The following is a 20732-nucleotide window of genomic DNA, read 5'->3' on the forward strand; positions in this document are numbered from 1 at the left end:
CACAGCATGTGCACTGCTCACTGTCAGGATTCTCCGGGGCCGGGCAGAGACATAACTGCAAGTATGTAATATGCAATCATTACATCACTGGTTAAAGTATGTTATGTAAAAAGAAAACAAAGTAGTGAAAATGCGCTGATTTTGGTGTAGGGGTAACACATGCTGACAAGCTTCTAGTAGATTTTACTATAAAGCTTATTGTAACCTGTATTCTTACCCGTATATACAACTAATTAAAACCGTATTTTAGAAAACGGTAAAATATTGAGCTGAATAAAGTTCAGCTGATTGGTTCTGCCCTCCACAACTGTCCCAGTTCCTCATATGGCCCCTTGGGAAAATTAATTGCCCACCCCTGGTGTAAAGGGACCTTGGAAATCGCGGTCCCAGAGTCTGGAGGAAGAGTGGAGAGGCCACAATCCAAGCTGCTGGAGGTGTGGTGTGAAGCCTCCACCATCAGTGATGGTTTGGGGAGCCATGTCATCTGCTGGTGTAGGTCCACTGTGTGTTATCAAGACCAAAGTCAGCGCAGCCGTCTACCAGGACATGTTAGAGCTCTTCATGCTTCCCTCTGCCGACAAGCTTTATGGAGATGGGAATGTCATTCTCCAGCAGGACTTGGCCCCTGTCCACACTGCCAAAAGTACCAATATCTGGTGTAAAGACAACAGTATCACTGGGCTGATTGGCAGCAAAGTCGCCTGACCTTAACCCCATAGAGAATCTATGGAGTATTGTCAAGAGGAAGATGAGAGACACCAGACCCAACAATGCAGACGAGCTGAAGGCTGCTATCAAAGCGACCTGGGCTTCCATAACCCCTCAGCAGTGCCACAGGCTGATCGCCTCCATGCCACGCCGCATTGATGCAGTAATTGATGCAGAAGGAGCCCGACCAAGTATTGAGAGCATTTACTGATCACACATTTCAGATTTTACAATCATTTTTCCAGCTGGTGTTATAAAGTATTCTAATTTCCTGAGATAATGACTTTTGGGTTTTCATTGGCTGTAAGCCATAATCATCAACATTACCAGAAATAAACCTGTGACATAGATCCCTCTGTGTGTAATGACTCTATAGAATAGAGGAGAGGCACTGTCTGTATTGAAGAACTGAAATAAATTCACGTTTTGATCATATCCTAGTTTTGTGAGATGCACCTGTATATTATAAAAACCTTTTTGACAGGGCGATCAATCAGTGGAGCAGGCTGCCTTGGGAGGTGGTGAGTTCTCCTTCAATGGAAGTCTTCACACAGAGGCTGGACAGACATCTATCTGAGCTGGTTTCGTGACTCCTGCATTGAGCAGGGGGTTGGACATGATGACTCCGGAGGTCTCTTCCAACATTCTAGGATTCAGTGACTCTGGAGGAGACGTGTTCTGTGCAGTGACGGATTACACTTCTGTGTCTGCGTCTCATGGAGGAGTCTGGGTTTGGTGATTCCAGGAAGGCGTTAGGCTCTGTGCACACGCTGTGGATTCTGCTGCGGTGTACAGTACCATTCAAATGAATGGGAAAAAAAAACGCTGTGTAGACGGTGCAGATTTTTTCGCGCGGTTTTCCTGCGGTTTCAAAACCGCAGAAAGAATTGACATGTCAAATCTTTCTGCGGAATCCGCAGCGGTTTCCTATCTCCACCATTGTGGAGATGGTGAAACCGCTGGGCTAATCCGCAGATAAACCGCAGGTCTTTTGACCTGCGAATTTATCTGTGGATTTTGCAAAATCCGTGCGGATGAATCCGCAGCGAATTCCGCAGCGTGTGCACACAGCCTTACTCCCTGACTGCGTTGTGCCCGCTGTACAGATGGTGGAGGATAATGCTATGGGCTGTTATCAGGGGGCGGCCTCGGACCCTCAGCTCCTGTGATGGGAAATCTTAATCTTCAGCACAAGACATTGTGGACAATTGTAGCTTCAGGTTTGTGTGAACAGTTTGGAGAAGACCATTATCTGCCCCCCATGACTGTGCCCAGTGCACGAGGTCCATACGAATCTGGAGGGGAGAACATGATCGGCCGCCCAGAGCCCGGACTTCAGCCCCCATGCAACAGATATGATGGGATTGGGTGCCCGGCCTCCCCCAACATCAGAGTCTGACCCACAAATGCTCTTCTTGAAAAGGTGCAAAAATTCCCAGAGTTGCCTCCAAATTACAGAGGGGCAACTCTGTTAATGTCTATGGATGTAGATGAGGACAGTGAAGCCCCTGGAGGTGGATGTAGGGGGGCACATACTTTCTCCAAATTAATGTCTATGGATGTAGATGAGGACAGTGAAGCCCCCGGAGGTGGATGTGGGGGGCACATACTTTCTCCATATTAATGTCTATGGATGTAGATGAGGACAGTGAAGCCCCCGGAGGTGGATGTGGGGGGCACATACTTTCTCCATATTAATGTCTATGGATGTAGATGAGGACAGTGAAGCTCCCGGAGGTGGATGTGGGGGGCACATACTTTCTCCATATTAATGTCTATGGATGTAGATGAGGACAGTGAAGCCCCCGGAGGTGGATGTGGGGGGCACATACTTTCTCCATATTAATGTCTATGGATGTAGATGAGGACAGTGAAGCCCCCGGAGGTGGATGTGGGGGGCACATACTTTCTCCATATTAATGTCTATGGATGTAGATGAGGACAGTGAAGCCCCCGGAGGTGGATGTGGGGGGCACATACTTTCTCTATATTAATGTCTATGGATGTAGATGAGGACAGTGAAGCCCCCGGAGGTGGATGTGGGGGGCACATACTTTCTCCATATTAATGTCTATGGATGTAGATGAGGACAGTGAAGCCCCCGGAGGTGGATGTGGGGGGCACATACTTTCTCCATATTAATGTCTATGGATGTAGATGAGGACAGTGAAGCCCCCGGAGGTGGATGTGGGGGGCACATACTTTCCTCCATATTAATGTCTATGGATGTAGATGAGGACAGTGAAGCCCCTGGAGGTGGATGTGGGGGGCACATACTTTCTCCATATTAATGTCTATGGATGTATATGAGGACAGTGAAGCCCCCGGAGGTGGATGTGGGGGGCACATACTTTCTCCATTTTAATGTCTATGGATGTAGATGAGGACAGTGAAGCCCCCGGAGGTGGATGTGGGGGGCACATACTTTCTCTATATTAATGTCTATGGATATAGATGAGGACAGTGAAGCCCCCGGAGGTGGATGTGGGGGGCACATACTTTCCTCCATATTAATGTCTATGGATGTAGATGAAGACAGTGAAGCCTCCGGAGGTGGATGTGGGGGGCACATACTTTCTCCATATTAATGTCTATGGATGTAGATGAAGACAGTGAAGCCCCTGGAGGTGGATGTGGGGGGCACATACTTTCCTCCATATTAATGTCTATGGATGTAGATGAAGACAGTGAAGCCCCTGGAGGTGGATGTGGGGGGCACATACTTTCTCCATATTAATGTCTATGGATATAGATGAGGACAGTGAAGCCCCCGGAGGTGGATGTGGGGGGCACATACTTTCCTCCATATTAATGTCTATGGATGTAGATGAAGACAGTGAAGCCCCTGGAGGTGGATGTGGGGGGCACATACTTTCTCCATATTAATGTCTATGGATGTAGATGAGGACAGTGAAGCTCCCGGAGGTGGATGTGGGGGGCACATACTTTCCTCCATATTAATGTCTATGGATGTAGATGAAGACAGTGAAGCCTCCGGAGGAGGATGTGGGGGGCACATACTTTCTCCATATTAATGTCTATGGATGTAGATGAAGACAGTGAAGCCCCTGGAGGTGGATGTGGGGGGCACATACTTTCCTCCATATTAATGTCTATGGATGTAGATGAAGACAGTGAAGCCCCTGGAGGTGGATGTGGGGGGCACATACTTTCTCCATATTAATGTCTATGGATATAGATGAGGACAGTGAAGCCCCCGGAGGTGGATGTGGGGGGCACATACTTTCCTCCATATTAATGTCTATGGATGTAGATGAAGACAGTGAAGCCCCTGGAGGTGGATGTGGGGGGCACATACTTTCTCCATATTAATGTCTATGGATGTAGATGAGGACAGTGAAGCTCCCGGAGGTGGATGTGGGGGGCACATACTTTCCTCCATATTAATGTCTATGGATGTAGATGAGGACAGTGAAGCCCCTGGAGGTGGATGTGGGGGGCACATGCTTTCTCCATATTAATGTCTATGGATGTAGTCATGGACAGAGAAGCCCCCGGAGGTGGATGTGGGGGGCACATACTTTCCTCCATATTAATGTCTATGGATGTAGATGAGGACAGTGAAGCTCCCGGAGGTGGATGTGGGGGGCACATACTTTCTCTATATTAATGTCTATGGATGTAGATGAGGACAGTGAAGCCCCCGGAGGTGGATGTGGGGGGGCACATACTTTCCTCCATATTAATGTCTATGGATGTAGATGAGGACAGTGAAGCCCCCGGAGGTGGATGTGGGGGGCACATACTTTCTCCATATTAATGTCTATGGATGTAGATGAGGACAGAGAAGCCCCCGGAGGTGGATGTGGGGGGCACATACTTTCCTCCATATTAATGTCTATGGATGTAGATGAGGACAGTGAAGCCCCCGGAGGTGGATGTGGGGGGCACATACTTTCTCCATATTAATGTCTATGGATGTAGTCATGGACAGAGAAGCCCCCGGAGGTGGATGTGGGGGGCACATACTTTCCTCCATATTAATGTCTATGGATGTAGATGAGGACAGAGAAGCCCCCGGAGGTGGATGTGGGGGGCACATACTTTCCTCCATATTAATGTCTATGGATGTAGATGAGGACAGTGAAGCCCCCGGAGGTGGATGTGGGGGGCACATACTTTCTCCATATTAATGTCTATGGATGTAGATGAGGACAGTGAAGCTCCCGGAGGTGGATGTGGGGGGCACATACTTTCCTCCATATTAATGTCTATGGATGTAGATGAGGACAGTGAAGCCCCCGGGGGTGGATGTGGGGGGCACATACTTTCCCCATATTACTGTCTATGGATGTAGATGAGGACAGTGAAGCTCCCGGAGGTGGATGTGGGGGGCACATACTTTCCTCCATATTAATGTCTATGGATGTAGATGAGGACAGTGAAGCCCCCGGAGGTGGATGTGGGGGGCACATACTTTCTCCATATTAATGTCTATGGATGTAGATGAGGACAGAGAAGCCCCCGGAGGAGGATGTGGGGGGCACATACTTTCTCCATATTAATGTCTATGGATGTAGATGAGGACAGTGAAGCCCCCAGGGGTGGATGTGGGGGGCACATACTTTCCTCCATATTAATGTCTATGGATGTAGATGAGGACAGTGAAGCCCCCGGAGGTGGATGTGGGGGGCACATACTTTCTCCATATTAATGTCTATGGATGTAGATGAGGACAGAGAAGCCCCCGGAGGTGGATGTGGGGGGCACATACTTTCCTCCATATTAATGTCTATGGATGTAGATGAGGACAGTGAAGCCCCCGGAGGTGGATGTGGGGGGCACATACTTTCTCCATATTAATGTCTATGGATGTAGATGAGGACAGTGAAGCCCCCGGAGGTGGATGTGGGGGGCACATACTTTCTCCATATTAATGTCTATGGATGTAGATGAGGACAGAGAAGCCCCCGGAGGTGGATGTGGGGGGCACATACTTTCTCCATATTAATGTCTATGGATGTAGATGAGGACAGTGAAGCCCCCGGAGGTGGATGTGGGGGGCACATACTTTCTCCATATTAATGTCTATGGATGTAGATGAGGACAGAGAAGCCCCCGGAGGTGGATGTGGGGGGCACATACTTTCTCCATATTAATGTCTATGGATGTAGATGAGGACAGTGAAGCCCCCGGAGGTGGATGTGGGGGGCACATACTTTCTCCATATTAATGTCTATGGATGTAGATGAGGACAGAGAAGCCCCCGGAGGTGGATGTGGGGGGCACATACTTTCTCCATATTAATGTCTATGGATGTAGATGAGGACAGTGAAGCCCCCGGAGGTGGATGTGGGGGGCACATACTTTCTCCATATTAATGTCTATGGATGTAGATGAGGACAGTGAAGCCCCCGGAGGTGGATGTGGGGGGCACATACTTTCTCCATATTAATGTCTATGGATGTAGATGAGGACAGTGAAGCCCCCGGAGGTGGATGTGGGGGGCACATACTTTCTCCATATTAATGTCTATGGATGTAGATGAGGACAGAGAAGCCCCCGGAGGTGGATGTGGGGGGCACATACTTTCCTCCATTTTAATGTCTATGGATGTAGATGAGGACAGTGAAGTCCCCGGAGGTGGATGTGGGGGGCACATACTTTCTCCATATTAATGTCTATGGATGTAGATGAGGACAGAGAAGCCCCCGGAGGTGGATGTGGGGGGCACATACTTTCTCCATATTAATGTCTATGGATGTAGATGAGGACATAGAAGCCCCCGGAGGAGGATGTGGGGGGGCACATACTTTCTCCATATTAATGTCTATGGATGTAGATGAGGACAGTGAAGCCCCCGGAGGTGGATGTGGGGGGCACATACTTTCTCCATATTAATGTCTATGGATGTAGATGAGGACAGAGAAGCCCCCGGCGGTGGATGTGGGGGGCACATACTTTCTCCATTTACACTAGTGCAGTACTCGGCTCTGACCAGTAGAGGGCAGGCAAGGAGCAGCATAATGGTTTCATCTCACTATATATAAAACATGACATGGGACAGCTCAGTTTTTGCCTTTATTGAGTGCAGTTATGAGAAGGAGGCTGTGACATGCAAATATGGGGTGCTTCGCCTCTTGCGCACCCCAATCCAAACCTGACATACACGACACAAAACACAATCGGTCACGAGTGGCCCAATGTTATAAAATCGGGCAATACTCAGTGGTCCCGTACCCCATCATCATGACGGTGTCAGAGCCCAATATACATGGCAGCACCAGCCCTGTCGCTGTCCCTTTAAAACTCATCCACTGCTCGGGGTTCAGGTGTCTGGCGCCATTCAGTTCAGCAGATGGCCTTGGAACAAGCGGACCTAAGGGACTGGCTAGTTTTTGATACAGGAAGGGGACTTTTTGCTTGGTAGTTGTGCTGACTCTAGGTTTGCCATGGTAACATCCATAGACCAATCATACTTGGACTTCCTATCATGTGATCTCTTGTGTTCATATCCGTGAAGGTCACATGACATGAAGTCCATGTTTGATGCTTCCATGACAACCCCAGAGCAAGCACAATAGCAGCATGACTGAATGGGGTGCCAGCGGTCGCGGTTCTGGCACAGGCCGCTGTAGAAGTCTCTTGCGCCCTTTGGCAGCTGCTGCTTTGGTGGTGACAGAGGACACTCGTCATGTGACCGCATTTTTTGTGCAGCGGTATAGTGTATACAGAACATGGCGTTTTCTGGTTTGGTCGTTGAGGACCCTGATCGACTCTCCACCCTGGAAGATTTTCGGGTTTCCGCCAGCTGATGTTGTGACCACTCCCACTTTGTTAGCGGGAAACAAATAGAGTATTTAATAAAGTTACAAAAGACACGATTTTTGCATAAACACAGTGCCGGCGTGCGAAGATCGAGCACTGACTCCCCCCGCCCCATTGTACAAAACAGATCACACACGTCCCCTCCCCCCACGTACAAAACGCGAAGTCACAAAACATAAAAAATAACAAGACGTGCAAAGAGTGAAAGTGTGAGTTGCGTGCATAGCCCCGAGCGACGGGTGTGCATAGTGGACGCCGTGGGATCGGAGGACGCGCGCCCTCGCCATCTCGTCCTAAGGTGGACACACCAGTCAGAGCCCTCCTTTCATCATCTAACCCTCCCTGGAGTCTGGTTGCTATGGAGGTGCTGCCCATAGCAACCATAATTGTCAACAGCTCAGCTCCACGAGGCCTACGCTGTCCTGAGCCGCCATCTTGTCTGGGATGTGACCCCATTACAGATACGCAGCCGGTCAGCGGGATTAGAGAACTTAGCCGCTCTTCACCGCGCCATTACGGTTCTGTGTAGACGAGAGAGAAGAGAATTGATCGCTGGGGCGAGTCGGTAATCATGGAGGCCAATAATTAGGCGACTGGCGGTTTGTGCTCGTTCCTGGGTTATATGGCTGCCGCCACACGGGTTCACAGCGATGGGAATGTAATCTAGGTATAATTTCTGGTCCTCTCAAACATGGACGCCAAGTTGCCAGATTAATGGAAGTTTCAGTGCACGTACCTTTACTGCCAAGAGGTAAATGGCGGCTGTGAGGAATGTTTGTGGTGACGCTAACGTGTGCAGTGCGGCGTGTTAGTCGCTAATTATACCTTCTTTTCATGTCGCTGGGGGTTCGGTCATCTAGGAAAACATGTATGCGTCGCCCGTAGCAACAGCTGCGCTGAGAGGTTGCTATGGGCGACTGCGACGCCGCGTTCTGTCAAATCTGGCTTCGGGCCTTCACTGTCCTCCCGCTCCCACATCATGGCATTAGCCTGACAGAAGCCGGCGGATCACTTGCAGATTAGCAGCGCTCAGCCGCCATGTGACCCGACAGGAGCAAGGACTAATTAAATCCAATTACCAGACTGAAATCTCAGATAATGAGAGACGAGGCGCTGTCTAATCCGCCGCGGAGTAATGAGGCCTCACTAGGCGGCACGGCGCCGGGTGGGCGTCCCCAAACCTCATGGAAAATACTAATTGATCTCAATTTTATAGGTTAGGCCTTTTCCTTAGCGGATACAGCCATTTTGTGACATACAATTCGCCATTTTGCGACTAACACTGTAGATTCGTCCATTTTCTGGAAGTCATAGACTGTACGCCATCATTTTGCGGCAGTCTGGCCACCATTGTTGGAGAGTAATACTGTAGGCTTGTCCATTTTGTCATTCACTTGATTCTTTCTGCCATTTTGTGGCAATCATAGACAAGATTACACCTTTTTGTGAGAGAAACACTGAAGCTTCGTCCATTTTGTTAGTCATTTCTGCCATTTTGCGATTTGGCATAGATTGGATTCCACCATTTTGTGGGAGTCTGATATTTTGAGAGCGTAACAATGTACACTTGTCCTCCATTTTTGGAGAGTAACACTGCAGATGTTCCCATTTTGTCAGTCACTTGGATGTTTCTGGGATTTTGTGACTGGTTTTCTCCATTTTGTGGCAATCATTTACTGGATTGCACCATTTTGTGGCAGTCAGTCCACCATTTTGAAAAAATAACACTGTAGATTTGTCCATTTTGTTAGTCCCTTGGTTGTTTCTGCCATTTTGTGGTAGTCATAGACTGGATTGCATCATTTTATGGCCTTGTTCTTCAGTGACTACTAGAGGTCTTACAAAATGGTGGCCTTCATTGTGATCCCAGGCCTCCATTTTGTTGGCTTCTACTATCAATATTAGTTACCACCTGAGATATGCTATTGCCCCCTACTGACTTTTTAAGTAGTTAAAGGGATGCTGGATTGGTTTAGGACAGTTCTGTTTGGCAATTCCCATACGATGAGGTCATCATAAAGCAGCCATTGTGTCATGGATCGATATTGATATGAATATTTACATAGTCAGTCATTGCTTCCGGTGGGTGAGGATATTTTTGGCCCATTGTTGCCTCCTCTCTAAAATCGACCAGCAAAAGAATAAACCATTAACGTCTTGTTATGGCGCAGACGTAGACATATTCATCCATCTTGCCGGCAGCCATATTTACGAGGACCATAACTTTCCATGAAGTGCATTTAGTGGGGTGAGTGTGCAGGTGAGTGATCTCTCTCCGCTTCCCGCCATCTCTCAACACTCTTCTTTAGTCAGTGAAGGTGGATCCCGGAAGCTCATTGGTCAATGTATGCCAGTGTTCTGCCCTCTGATTGGTGGAAGAGAGACACTCCATCCAGTGTTTAAGACACTCTCCTTTCGCGTTCATACCGAGCGTAACTCCCCCTGGAATACAGAAGAAGAATAAGGTTATGGCGTGGATGACGCAGTAGGTGCCCTATACTTTCAATTTGAAATGGTGGATGCGTCCTAGCTGTCTTGTCGAATCTGACCATTGTGGTGATTTGCATGATGACCTCAAAACCTGTCTATGGGGCTTAAGCCAACCCGTGAGACCTGTCATCCACGTATAGCTGGTGCCTCCCCATGGTAGCCATGTTTAATCTCACCTATGAAATCGTTTGACTTTCCCAGGTCGTAATCCCACACGGTCACCTCCAAGCTCCGCGTCTGCAGTTCATGAAGAGCGATTTTGTAGAAGAACTCCTGAATAATGACAGGATGTTAAATTACAATGGTGGCAGCCATTTTAAAAGATGATACTCCCAATTATAAAATGGCCGCCAATACTGTGACCCAACCCCACAATTTACCTCATTAAATTCTGGGTTCAGAGTCTTCTTCTTCACCGCCGTCTTGTGCTTTGACTTTTTCTCCAAATCCGGTTTAAGATAACTGGAAGACAAGAAGAGACGACTGTTTCCCATACATACCCTGCCACGACAAAATGGACAATCCATTTAAGGGTGACCTCAAAGATGGAGGCCAATTGTTGACCACCATATGTTCTTCTTATTATCTGCACATATCAGGGTCTCCAGAACTATGACCTCCACCCCCGGCTCCTTCAGTCCTCTCCCGTGCCCGTATCCCACAAATCTGCCTACACTCGGGAGACCCAGATTACTGCCACCTCTCTTCCCACAGCTAAGAATAAACCAGTTGTCCCTAGGGGCCGAGGCCTCACCTGTGCACAAAGGACAGATTGCGGCTTTAATGGAGGAATATGTAGGGCAGATTATATAGATAAAGGTCTGGGCCCCCTATTTACTTGGTATCCCTGAAAAAGGGAACCTCTGAAGCAGATGAAAATCAAGTATTTTGCGTTGTATGTTGGTATTCTTCAATGGAGGTAATATTTGTACTATAGGATGGTATTATATATCTGTACAGGGCAGTGTCATCTGGTCACGACATTAGGAATGTGTATAGGATCAGATACGTATCTCTGTTCTGTATCCTCCCCTCACTTCTATTATGTTGGCTGAGGTAAAGCGCGGGGTCCAGAGCGAGGCGCAGCTTCATCGGCTTTCTCTGCGGTGGGATTACTCACAGGTGCAGGAAAGTCTGAAGACTACAATTAAATCCATGAGTGTATGAGATGAGTCACAATGTCCTTGTAGACAGAACGATATATGGTGGGATGTGAGGGGTAATTACTGCTGGGCACCGGGCGTGAAGAGGGAGAATGTGCCCAGTCATTGATGCAGCCCTCCGCCATGTACGTCTTGCTCCAACAGAGACATGCGATTTGCCAGGGTCTCTCCAGGGAGGGCGACTTCTTTGTAAAATAAGTCATAATTTGTTGCTCTCGTCTTTAGGTGATCTCCACTGGGTAACATGGCTGCTGACTGACATTAACTGCTAATTAATCATCACTGCAATGTTTACTGAAGAATCATAATGGGTAAATGTAAACCAGTGGTGGAAAGTGAGCCTTTGCCCTAAATATAGAGGAGGACCCATGATCAGTCAGCCGCACCGACACCGCACAATGTGTGCGCCAGACCCAAAAATATATCATAGCAACTGACCAGTCCTATTCTCCGACTTTGTGTTTAAATTCCTCACCATTTGCAAGGTCACCGCTTACTGTCAGCAAATGAGAACATTGTTCAAATACAGAATGAGAAAACCAAATCAAACCAAATCTCATAGTTGTATCCAGTGTAGTCAATTTTTTGTCAAGTAAACACATAAGCAGCACAAGTTTCAAGTCTGGCCGTAGAAGACATGAAAATGAGACCACTCATACATGAGCACTGGCTGGAGAAGGTACGAAGAGGTGACCATCCATACCTTATGGTCAAAGAAGAAGTGAGGAGCTGACCACTCACAAATGATCACTGGCCAAAGAAGATGTGGAGAGATGACCCCTCATACACGATCAATGGCTGGAGAAAACATTAAGAGGTGACTACCATACATGATCCCGGGTTGGAGAAGATATAGAGGGGTGACCACCAGGGCTGTGGAGTCGGAGTCGTGGAGTCGGAGTTAGTTTTGGTTGGAGTCGGAGTCGGTAGAAATGTACCGACTCCAGCTTTAAAAAAAATGTATTAATATTTCATAATTAAACTTTCATATGAATGTTATAAATGTTACTCAAATATATATGTTCTATCAAACTATGAACAACAGTGATAAGCAGTTCTGCTGGAGATAGAGACATTTCTTACTTCTTGTGTGTCACTGTTCTCCACTGCCCTTATCTAATCTTATACTTGGTTAACCTCATGCTGCCCCAACCCCCCTACTTACAATGTATGAAACTGAAAGTGAAAATGTGTTGCAAATTCTTAGTAGTAAAGCTCCTCCTCTAGACTAGATCATACTAGGTGTGCGTCTTCCAAGCATCTCACAGCTGCCTGCTACTCAGAAGAGGAAGACTGTAAGAAGTATTATCCTTTCAACAAACTTTGCATCAGTTAACTGTGAGTACATGAGGAATAATAACAGTATTACTGACCACTATATCAGTTGTACGACCTGGCAATAATTTTGTACAATTGTTTTTAGGAAAAACAATTGTCATTTGGATTGTGAATGCAGAATTAAAAACCTGAGAATGTCAAAGAAGCATCACATTAAATCAGCTGTATTTGAACATTTCACCATCACTCAAGATAGAAAACATTATGTCTGTCAGTGTATGACAAATGATCCAGACGAAAACAAATGCTGTGAAGCCAAGATGAGTGCATATTCAGGCAAAGATAAAAATGCTCCTACCAGAGCTTATAATCTAAAGAGACATTTACAGCGCTTTCATCCAGAAGTACTGAAAGCAGTGGATGTGAAAGACTGCATCCAAACCAATGAACCAGTGCCCAGCTCTTCCAGCCAAACAAAGGAGCAGAGAACTTTGCAGCCATCAATTGCAAGATATTTTGTCAGTGACAAAGTTACTGTGACAATGACAGTAGATACATCTAAAAAACAGATCATAGAGCTTGTTGTAAAGGATAGTGTGCCTATTTCATTATTTTCACGACCAGCTTTTATGTGTCTGAATGGGGAAATGGCCCGCAAGCTTGGTGTTTCTCTGGAGAGAGAGAGTATTAGAAAATTAGTAATCGAAGAAGCTTTTAAACAAAAGGAAGAACTTAAAAAAACTCTCAAGGGACGCTTTCTGTTTCTTAAAATGGATGCCTGCACACGTCACAGAGTGAACTATTTTGCCATCAATGTCCGATTTGTTTGTGACAAAAATGAAATAGTTACCAAGACATTGGCAGTAAAAGACACCAAAGCTCATCACACCAGTGAGTTTCTCCAGGTCTTGGTGGAAAAGGTTCTGCAAGACTATGAACTTAAAAAAGAGCAAGTTCTTTCTGTCGTAACTGACAATGCTTCAAATATGATAAGTTGTTATGATTGAGTCACCGTAGGAGGCAAGAACAGAAATGCTAGCTAAATCCTGAAAACCAGAGAAGTTGGCAACTATCAGATTGCAGACCCCTGAACCTATCAACACAACTAGCAGTAGCCGTGGGGGGTTCCTACGATGACCTAGACCCCTCGATCACAGCCGGAGAGATACATAGGCCTAAAGAAGGAAAGGGGAAATCTAACTGCCCCAGAGCAGACCCCAAAGCAATAGGCAGCCCCCCACATATAATGACGGTGAAGCAAGATGAAAACACTTACACAGACAGAAAGACAGGCTGAGCAAAGACGAGGCCCAAAAACTACCTAGATAGGAACGGATAGGAAGGCTGCTGTCTGCAATCTGCCAAAACCCTATCAGAGACAAAAGCCAACAAGCTAATATAAAAATGGCCCTGAAGCAACTAAGCTTCAAAAACTAAATCAGCACTCAGGTACTTTCAGAAGACAGAGCTCAAGGAACACTGCACACTCCAGCAGGGAGTGGCAGAATCCAAAAAGCAAGAAAAACAAAAACAAATCTTAGATGCAAAAAGGCAAAACAGAAAACTTAGCTTTAGGAGAGCAGGAATCAGACTGGTGTCCAAGAGTCCACAGAGAAATCACCCGCAGGGCAGAAAGGGCGTAGGCTGCCTTAAATCCAGTCAGTGACTCCACTCAGCCAATCGTCTTCATTAGTCCCAGGTGTCTAATAATCAGGCTCACTACCTTCCTTCACTAGAATAGGGAGTTCACCAGGCCTCAGTGACGGAGGGGAAAATGAACTCACAACAGTACCCCCCCCTTGAGGAGGGGTCACCGAACCCTCAACAACGCTACCAGGGCGATCAGGGTGAGCCCGATGAAAGGCACGCACCAATCTTTTGGCATGAATATCAGAGGCAGAGACCCAGGAATTATCCTCCTGACCATAACCCTTCCACTTAACCAAATACTGGAGTCTCCGTCTAGCCAGACGGGAATCCAGAATTTTCTCTACCTCATATTCCAAGTTACCTTCAACCAATACAGGGTCCGGAGGTGCCACCTCAGGCACAACTGGCTCAACAAACCTCTTCAACAAGGACTTATGGAACACATTATGGATCTTAAATGTGACAGGAAGAGCCAAACGAAAAGAGACCGGATTAATAATCTCCAAAATCTTGTAAGGTCCAATAAATCTAGGCTTAAACTTAGGAGAAGCCACCTTCATAGCAATATTTTTTGATGATAACCACACCGTATCACCAATCTTAAACTGGGGACCAATGGTCCTATGTCGATTGGAAAACCGCTGGGCCTTTTCCTGGGAGAGAGATAACTTATCCACCACTTGGTCCCAGATCTGGTGCATTCTCTCCACCACAGTGTCAACACCTGGGCAGGCAGAAGGCTCCACCTGCCCTGAAGAAAATCGAGGGTGAAAACCAAAGTTACAAAAAAAAGGTGACATCAAAGTGGCAGAACTAGCTCTATTATTTAAAGCAAATTCGGCCAAGGGCAAAAATGAAACCCAATCATCCTGATCAGCGGAAATAAAACATCTCAAATACGACTCCAAGGTCTGGTTTGTTCTCTCTGTCTGCCCATTGGTCTGAGGGTGAAAAGCAGAGGAGAAGGACAACTGAATTCCCAACTTGGAACAGAACGTCCTCCAAAATTTAGACACAAATTGAACTCCTCTGTCAGATACAATGTTCTCAGGAATCCCGTGCAAGCGAACCACCTGTTGCAAAAACAGAGGCACCAACTCAGAGGAAGATGGCAACTTAGGGAGTGGTACAAGATGAACCATCTTAGAGAACCTATCACAAATCACCCAAATAACAGTCATTCTTTGAGAGACCGGCATATCAGAAATTAAATCCATTGAAATATGGGTCCATGGCCTCCTGGGGACCGGCAAAGGCATCAACAACCCACTAGAGCGAGAACAAGATTTAGACCGGGAGCAAGTCCCACAGGACTGCACAAAATTCCTGACATCATGAGACAAGGTGGGCCACCAAAAAGAGCGAATCACCAAATCTCTAGTACCAAAAATACCTGGATAACCAGCCAATGCAGAGCAATGAACTTCAGACATCACTCTCTTCTTCCACTGGTCAGGAACATACAACTTTCCACTGGGGCAACGCTCAGGTTTGTCCTCCTGGAACTCTTGCAGAGCAAGTCTCAAATCGGTCGAGATGGCAGAAAGAACTACCCCTTCGCCTAAGATGGTGGCAGGCTTGGTCACCACAGGAGAATCAGCAAAGAAACTCCTAGAGAGGGCGTCTGCCTTGACATTCTTAGTTCCAGGAAGGAAAGAGACCACAAAATCAAAACGTGTAAAAAACAAGGCCCACCTAGCCTGTCTAGGGTTCAAGCGTTTAGCCGACTCTAGGTAAATCAAATTTTTGTGGTCAGTGAGGACCACAACTTGATGTTTGGCTCCCTCCAACCAATGTCTCCACTCCTCAAATGCCCATTTCATGGCCAACAGTTCCCGATTCCCCACATCATAGTTACGTTCAGATGAAGAGAACTTACGGGAAAACAAAGCACAGGGATTCATTTTACATGTTACCAGATCCTTTTGGGACAACACCGCTCCTGCACCAATCTCAGAAGCATCCACCTCTACCTGGAACGGGAGTGAGACATCAGGTTGCCGCAGAACCGGGGCGGAGGTAAATCTACGCTTCAGCTCCTGAAAGGAAGCAACCGCCTCCGGAGACCAATTCAACACATCCGCACCCTACCTGGTCAGGTCAGTCAATGGTTTGGCAATACTAGAAAATTTTGCTATAAATTTCCGATAAAAATTAGCAAAACCCAAAAACTTCTGGAGGGCCTTCAAAGAAGTGGGCTGAACCCAATCATAAATGGACTGTACCTTGACCGGGTCCATTTCAATAGTTGACGGAGACAAAATAAATCCCAAAAAAGAAATTCTCTGTACTCCAAAAAGGCATTTTGATCCCTTGACATACAGAGAATTCTCTCTCAAGATCCGGAACACAGTCCAAATATGTTCCACATGAGAATCCCAATCCTTGGAGAAGATCAAAATATCATCCAGATAGATAATCAAAAATTTATCGACAAAGTCTCGGAAAATATCGTTCATGAAGCACTGGAAGACAGAAGGGGCATTAGTGAGCCCAAAAGGCATCACCAGGTACTCAAAATGTCCCTCCGGAGTATTAAACGCCGTCTTCCATTCATCCCCCTGCTTAATGCGGATAAGATTATACGCCCCCCCTGAGGTCAAGCTTGGTAAACCAGCAAGCACCTCTGACTAGAGAATAGATCCGAAATCAGGGGTAACGGATACTGATATTTAATAGTAATTTTATTGAGGGCACGATAATCAATACAAGGCCTTAAAGAACCATCCTTCTTGGCCACAAAAAAACCCCCGGCACCTAAGGGTGAAGAGGATGGTCTAATATGACCCTTCTCCAACACTTCCTTAATATAGGACCGCATAGCCTCGTGCTCGGGTACAGATAAATTGAAGAGCCGACCCTTAGGAAATTTACACCCCGGGTTTAGTTCAATAGCACAGTCATAACTCCTATGAGGAGGCAAGGACGCAGACTCATTCTCACTAAATACATCATAGTAGTCTGCCAAATAGTCAGGAACCTCATGCGACTGAGGAGAGGTGGAAAGAACCGGAGCCTCACTAAAGGTACACCGGCAACCCCAACTCACCACAGATACAGACTTCCAATCCAAAACTGGATTATGAATCTGCAACCAGGGAAACCCCAGAACAACGGCATCATGCAGACCATGCAACACCAAAAATCTGCAATTTTCTTGGTGGTCTGGGGCGACCCGCATGACCAACTGGGTCCAAAACTGAGGTTTATTTTTAGCCAGAGGGGTAGCATCAATTCCCCTCAAAGGGATAGGCGTCTGCAGAGGTGTCAACGGAAATCCACAACGTTTAGCAAAATCCAAGTCCATTAGATTTAGCGCTGCTCCCGAATCCACAAAAGCCTTGGCGGAAAATGTGGACAGGGAACAGATCAGAGTAATCGCCAAAAGAAACTTAGGCTGAACCCCACCAACAGAAAACGTGTGTGCAAAGCGTTTCTCACGTTTAGGACAAACAGAAATAACATGTGAGGCATCTCCACAGAAAAAACACAGCTTATTACGCCTTCTGAATTCCTGACGTTGCGCCTTAGACAAATGTGAGTTCATTTTCCCCTCCGTCACTGAGGCCTGGTGAACTCCCTGTTCTAGTGAAGGAAGGTAGTGAGCCTGATTATCAGGCACCTGGGACTAATGAAGACGATTGGCTGAGTGGAGTCACTGACTGGATTTAAGGCAGCCTACGCCCTTTCTGCCCTGCGGGTGATTTCTCTGTGGACTCTTGGACACCAGTCTGATTCCTGCTCTCCTAAAGCTAAGTTTTCTGTTTTGCCTTTTTGCATTTAAGATTTGTTTTTGTTTTTCTTGCTTTTTGGATTCTGCCACTCCCTGCTGGAGTGTGCAGTGTTCCGTTAGCTCTGTCTTCTGAAAGTACCTGAGTGCTGATTTAGTTTTTGAAGCTTAGTTGCTTCAGGGCCATTTTTATATCAGCTTGTTGGCTTTTGTCTCTGATAGGGTTTTGGCAGATTGCAGACAGCAGCCTTCCTATCCGTTCCTATCTAGGTAGTTTTTGGGCCCCGTCTTTGCTCAGCCTGTCTTTCTGTCTGTGTAAGTGTTTTCATCTTGCTTCACCGTCATTATATGTGGGGGGCTGCCTATTGCTTTGGGGTCTGCTCTGGGGCAGTTAGATTTCCCCTTTCCTTCTTTAGGCCTATGTATCTCTCCGGCTGTGATCGAGGGGTCTAGGTCATCGTAGGAACCCCCCACGGCTACTGCTAGTTGTGTTGATAGGTTCAGGGGTCTGCAATCTGATAGTTGCCAACTTCTCTGGTTTTCTGGACTTAGCTAGCATTTCTGTTTTTTGCCTCCTACGGTGACTCAATCATAACAGACAAAACTCTATCACATTGCATAGGTTCAGACGTCTGTTCAACCGGTGGCAACACCTCTCGTGTAATCCTGCGTTCACGTAAACGCCGATCAACCTGAATGGCTAAAGACATAGAATCGTCCAGACCAGAGGGAACAGGAAATCCCACCATAGTATCTTTTACGGCTTCTGACAAACCCTTCCGAAAGAGAGCAGCCAAGGCATTATCATTCCAGGCAGTAAGGACCGCCCACTTTCGGAATTTTTGACAGTACAATTCTGCAGAATCTCGACCCTGGCTCAATGCCAACAGGGTCTTTTCAGCCTGATCAATAGCATTAGGTTTGTCATACAACAACCACAAGGCTTGAAAAAATGCGTTCACATTAGTCAGACTAGGATCATCAGGTTTCAAAGAAAACGCCCAATCCTGGGGATCGCCAAGCAGCAAAGAGATGACAATTTTAACCTGCTGCGCGGGGCTCCCTGACGAGTTAGGCTTCAAAGCAAAAAATAATTTACAATTATTTTTGAAACTCAAAAATTTAGATCGATCCCCAAAAAATACATCAGGTGTGGGGATCTTTGGTTCAACAGCATGTGAACGAGCAAGATAGGCGGAAATTCCTCGCACTTCAGCAGCAAGCTGCTCCACACAATCAGACACTTGCTTTATCTCCATTGAGAGAAAAAAAAAATTCCCCCTACGGCCTCAGAGATATAGAGGAAAGAATATACACACTCTTTTTCTTTTTTTTTTAAACACAATTCTTTCCTGCTATTGAGTACCCCAGGATCTGCGGTTTGGGCGGGTGATTCTGTTATGATTGAGTCACCGTAGGAGGCAAGAACAGAAATGCTAGCTAAATCCTGAAAACCAGAGAAGTTGGCAACTATCAGATTGCAGACCCCTGAACCTATCAACACAACTAGCAGTAGCCGTGGGGGGTTCCTACGATGACCTAGATCCCTCGATCACAGCCGGAGAGATACATAGGCCTAAAGAAGGAAAGGGGAAATCTAACTGCCCCAGAGCAGACCCCAAAGCAATAGGCAGCCCCCCACATATAATGACGGTGAAGCAAGATGAAAACACTTACACAGACAGAAAGACAGGCTGAGCAAAGACGGGGCCCAAAAACTACCTAGATAGGAACGGATAGGAAGGCTGCTGTCTGCAATCTGCCAAAACCCTATCAGAGACAAAAGCCAACAAGCTGATATAAAAATGGCCCTGAAGCAACTAAGCTTCAAAAACTAAATCAGCGCTCAGGTACTTTCAGAAGACAGAGCTCACGGAACACTGCACACTCCAGCAGGGAGTGGCAGAATCCAAAAAGCAAGAAAAACAAAAACAAATCTTAGATGCAAAAGGCAAAACAGAAAACTTAGCTTTAGGAGAGCAGGAATCAGACTGGTGTCCAAGAGTCCACAGAGAAATCACCCGCAGGGCAGAAAGGGCGTAGGCTGCCTTAAATCCAGTCAGTGACTCCACTCAGCCAATCGTCTTCATTAGTCCCAGGTGCCTGATAATCAGGCTCACTACCTTCCTTCACTAGAATAGGGAGTTCACCAGGCCTCAGTGACGGAGGGGAAAATGAACTCACAACAATAAGTACTATTAAGCTAATGAATGAGAGTAATGATGGTGACCAGCAGCTAGAAGAACATTCTGGGTCCACAGACACAGAAATGTTTGAAATAGAGGAACACAGTATTGTAACTGAGGAGCAAACTGAAGTTGCTTCAGATGAACAGCAACATGATAGTTTAGATGATCTTGTTGAAACTGTGTCAATATGTTCTTTCATTCATCACATGCGCTGTGTTGTGCATACACTACAGCTGGCTATAAGAGACAGTCTGCAAGAAGGACATGCTGCTGCACTGATTGGCAAGGTGAGAAAATTGGCTACTGTTGCCAGAACCCCTAAAGTTGACTCAATTTTGAAGAGACGTGCTGGAAAAGGGGCAATTATTGATCAAGCCACACGATGGGGCAGTACTTACTTAATGATTCAGCGCTTGGTTGAACTGAAAACCTTTCTTGTAGACATGGCTAACCCTCAACTGACGCTAAATGAAAGTCAGTGGAATCAGGTGACTGAGCTGGAAAAATTGCTAGAGCACCCATTTACAGTGACTAAAAAATTACAAGCAGAGGACTTAACTCCAGGTATTTTCTTAAAGGAGTGGAAGAACCTGATGTTTCGCCTGTCCCAAAGAGGAGGGTTAATTGCAAGTGGCATTGCTACATCAATGAAACGGAGAGAGGAGCTACTATTACAAAATAACATTCTTTTGGCAGCTGTTTATGTAGACCCAATGCATCGGATTCTTCTAGATG

At 46.5% G+C, this 20732-nt stretch overlaps 1 protein-coding gene across 1 annotated transcript in view; it reads right to left on the bottom strand.

Annotated features, from left to right (window-relative positions):
• Positions 1 to 6737: 6737 nt before the first annotated feature.
• DOC2A (double C2 domain alpha) overlaps positions 6738 to 20732 on the bottom strand; it is a 66316-nt gene continuing 52321 nt past the window's right edge. The window contains exons 9-11 of the mRNA XM_073547422.1: positions 10368 to 10449; positions 10164 to 10260; positions 6738 to 9939 (exon numbers count right to left, since the gene is read on the bottom strand). Of these exons, the coding sequence (XP_073403523.1) occupies positions 9803 to 9939; positions 10164 to 10260; positions 10368 to 10449 (316 nt within the window). The 3' untranslated portion in view covers positions 6738 to 9802. The remainder of the gene's footprint in view (positions 9940 to 10163; positions 10261 to 10367; positions 10450 to 20732) is intronic.

This window comes from Dendrobates tinctorius, unplaced genomic scaffold (assembly GCF_039654945.1).
Source record: "Dendrobates tinctorius isolate UK_male_01 unplaced genomic scaffold, ASM3965494v1 ptg000152l, whole genome shotgun sequence".
NCBI classification, from domain to species: Eukaryota; Metazoa; Chordata; class Amphibia; order Anura; family Dendrobatidae; genus Dendrobates; species Dendrobates tinctorius.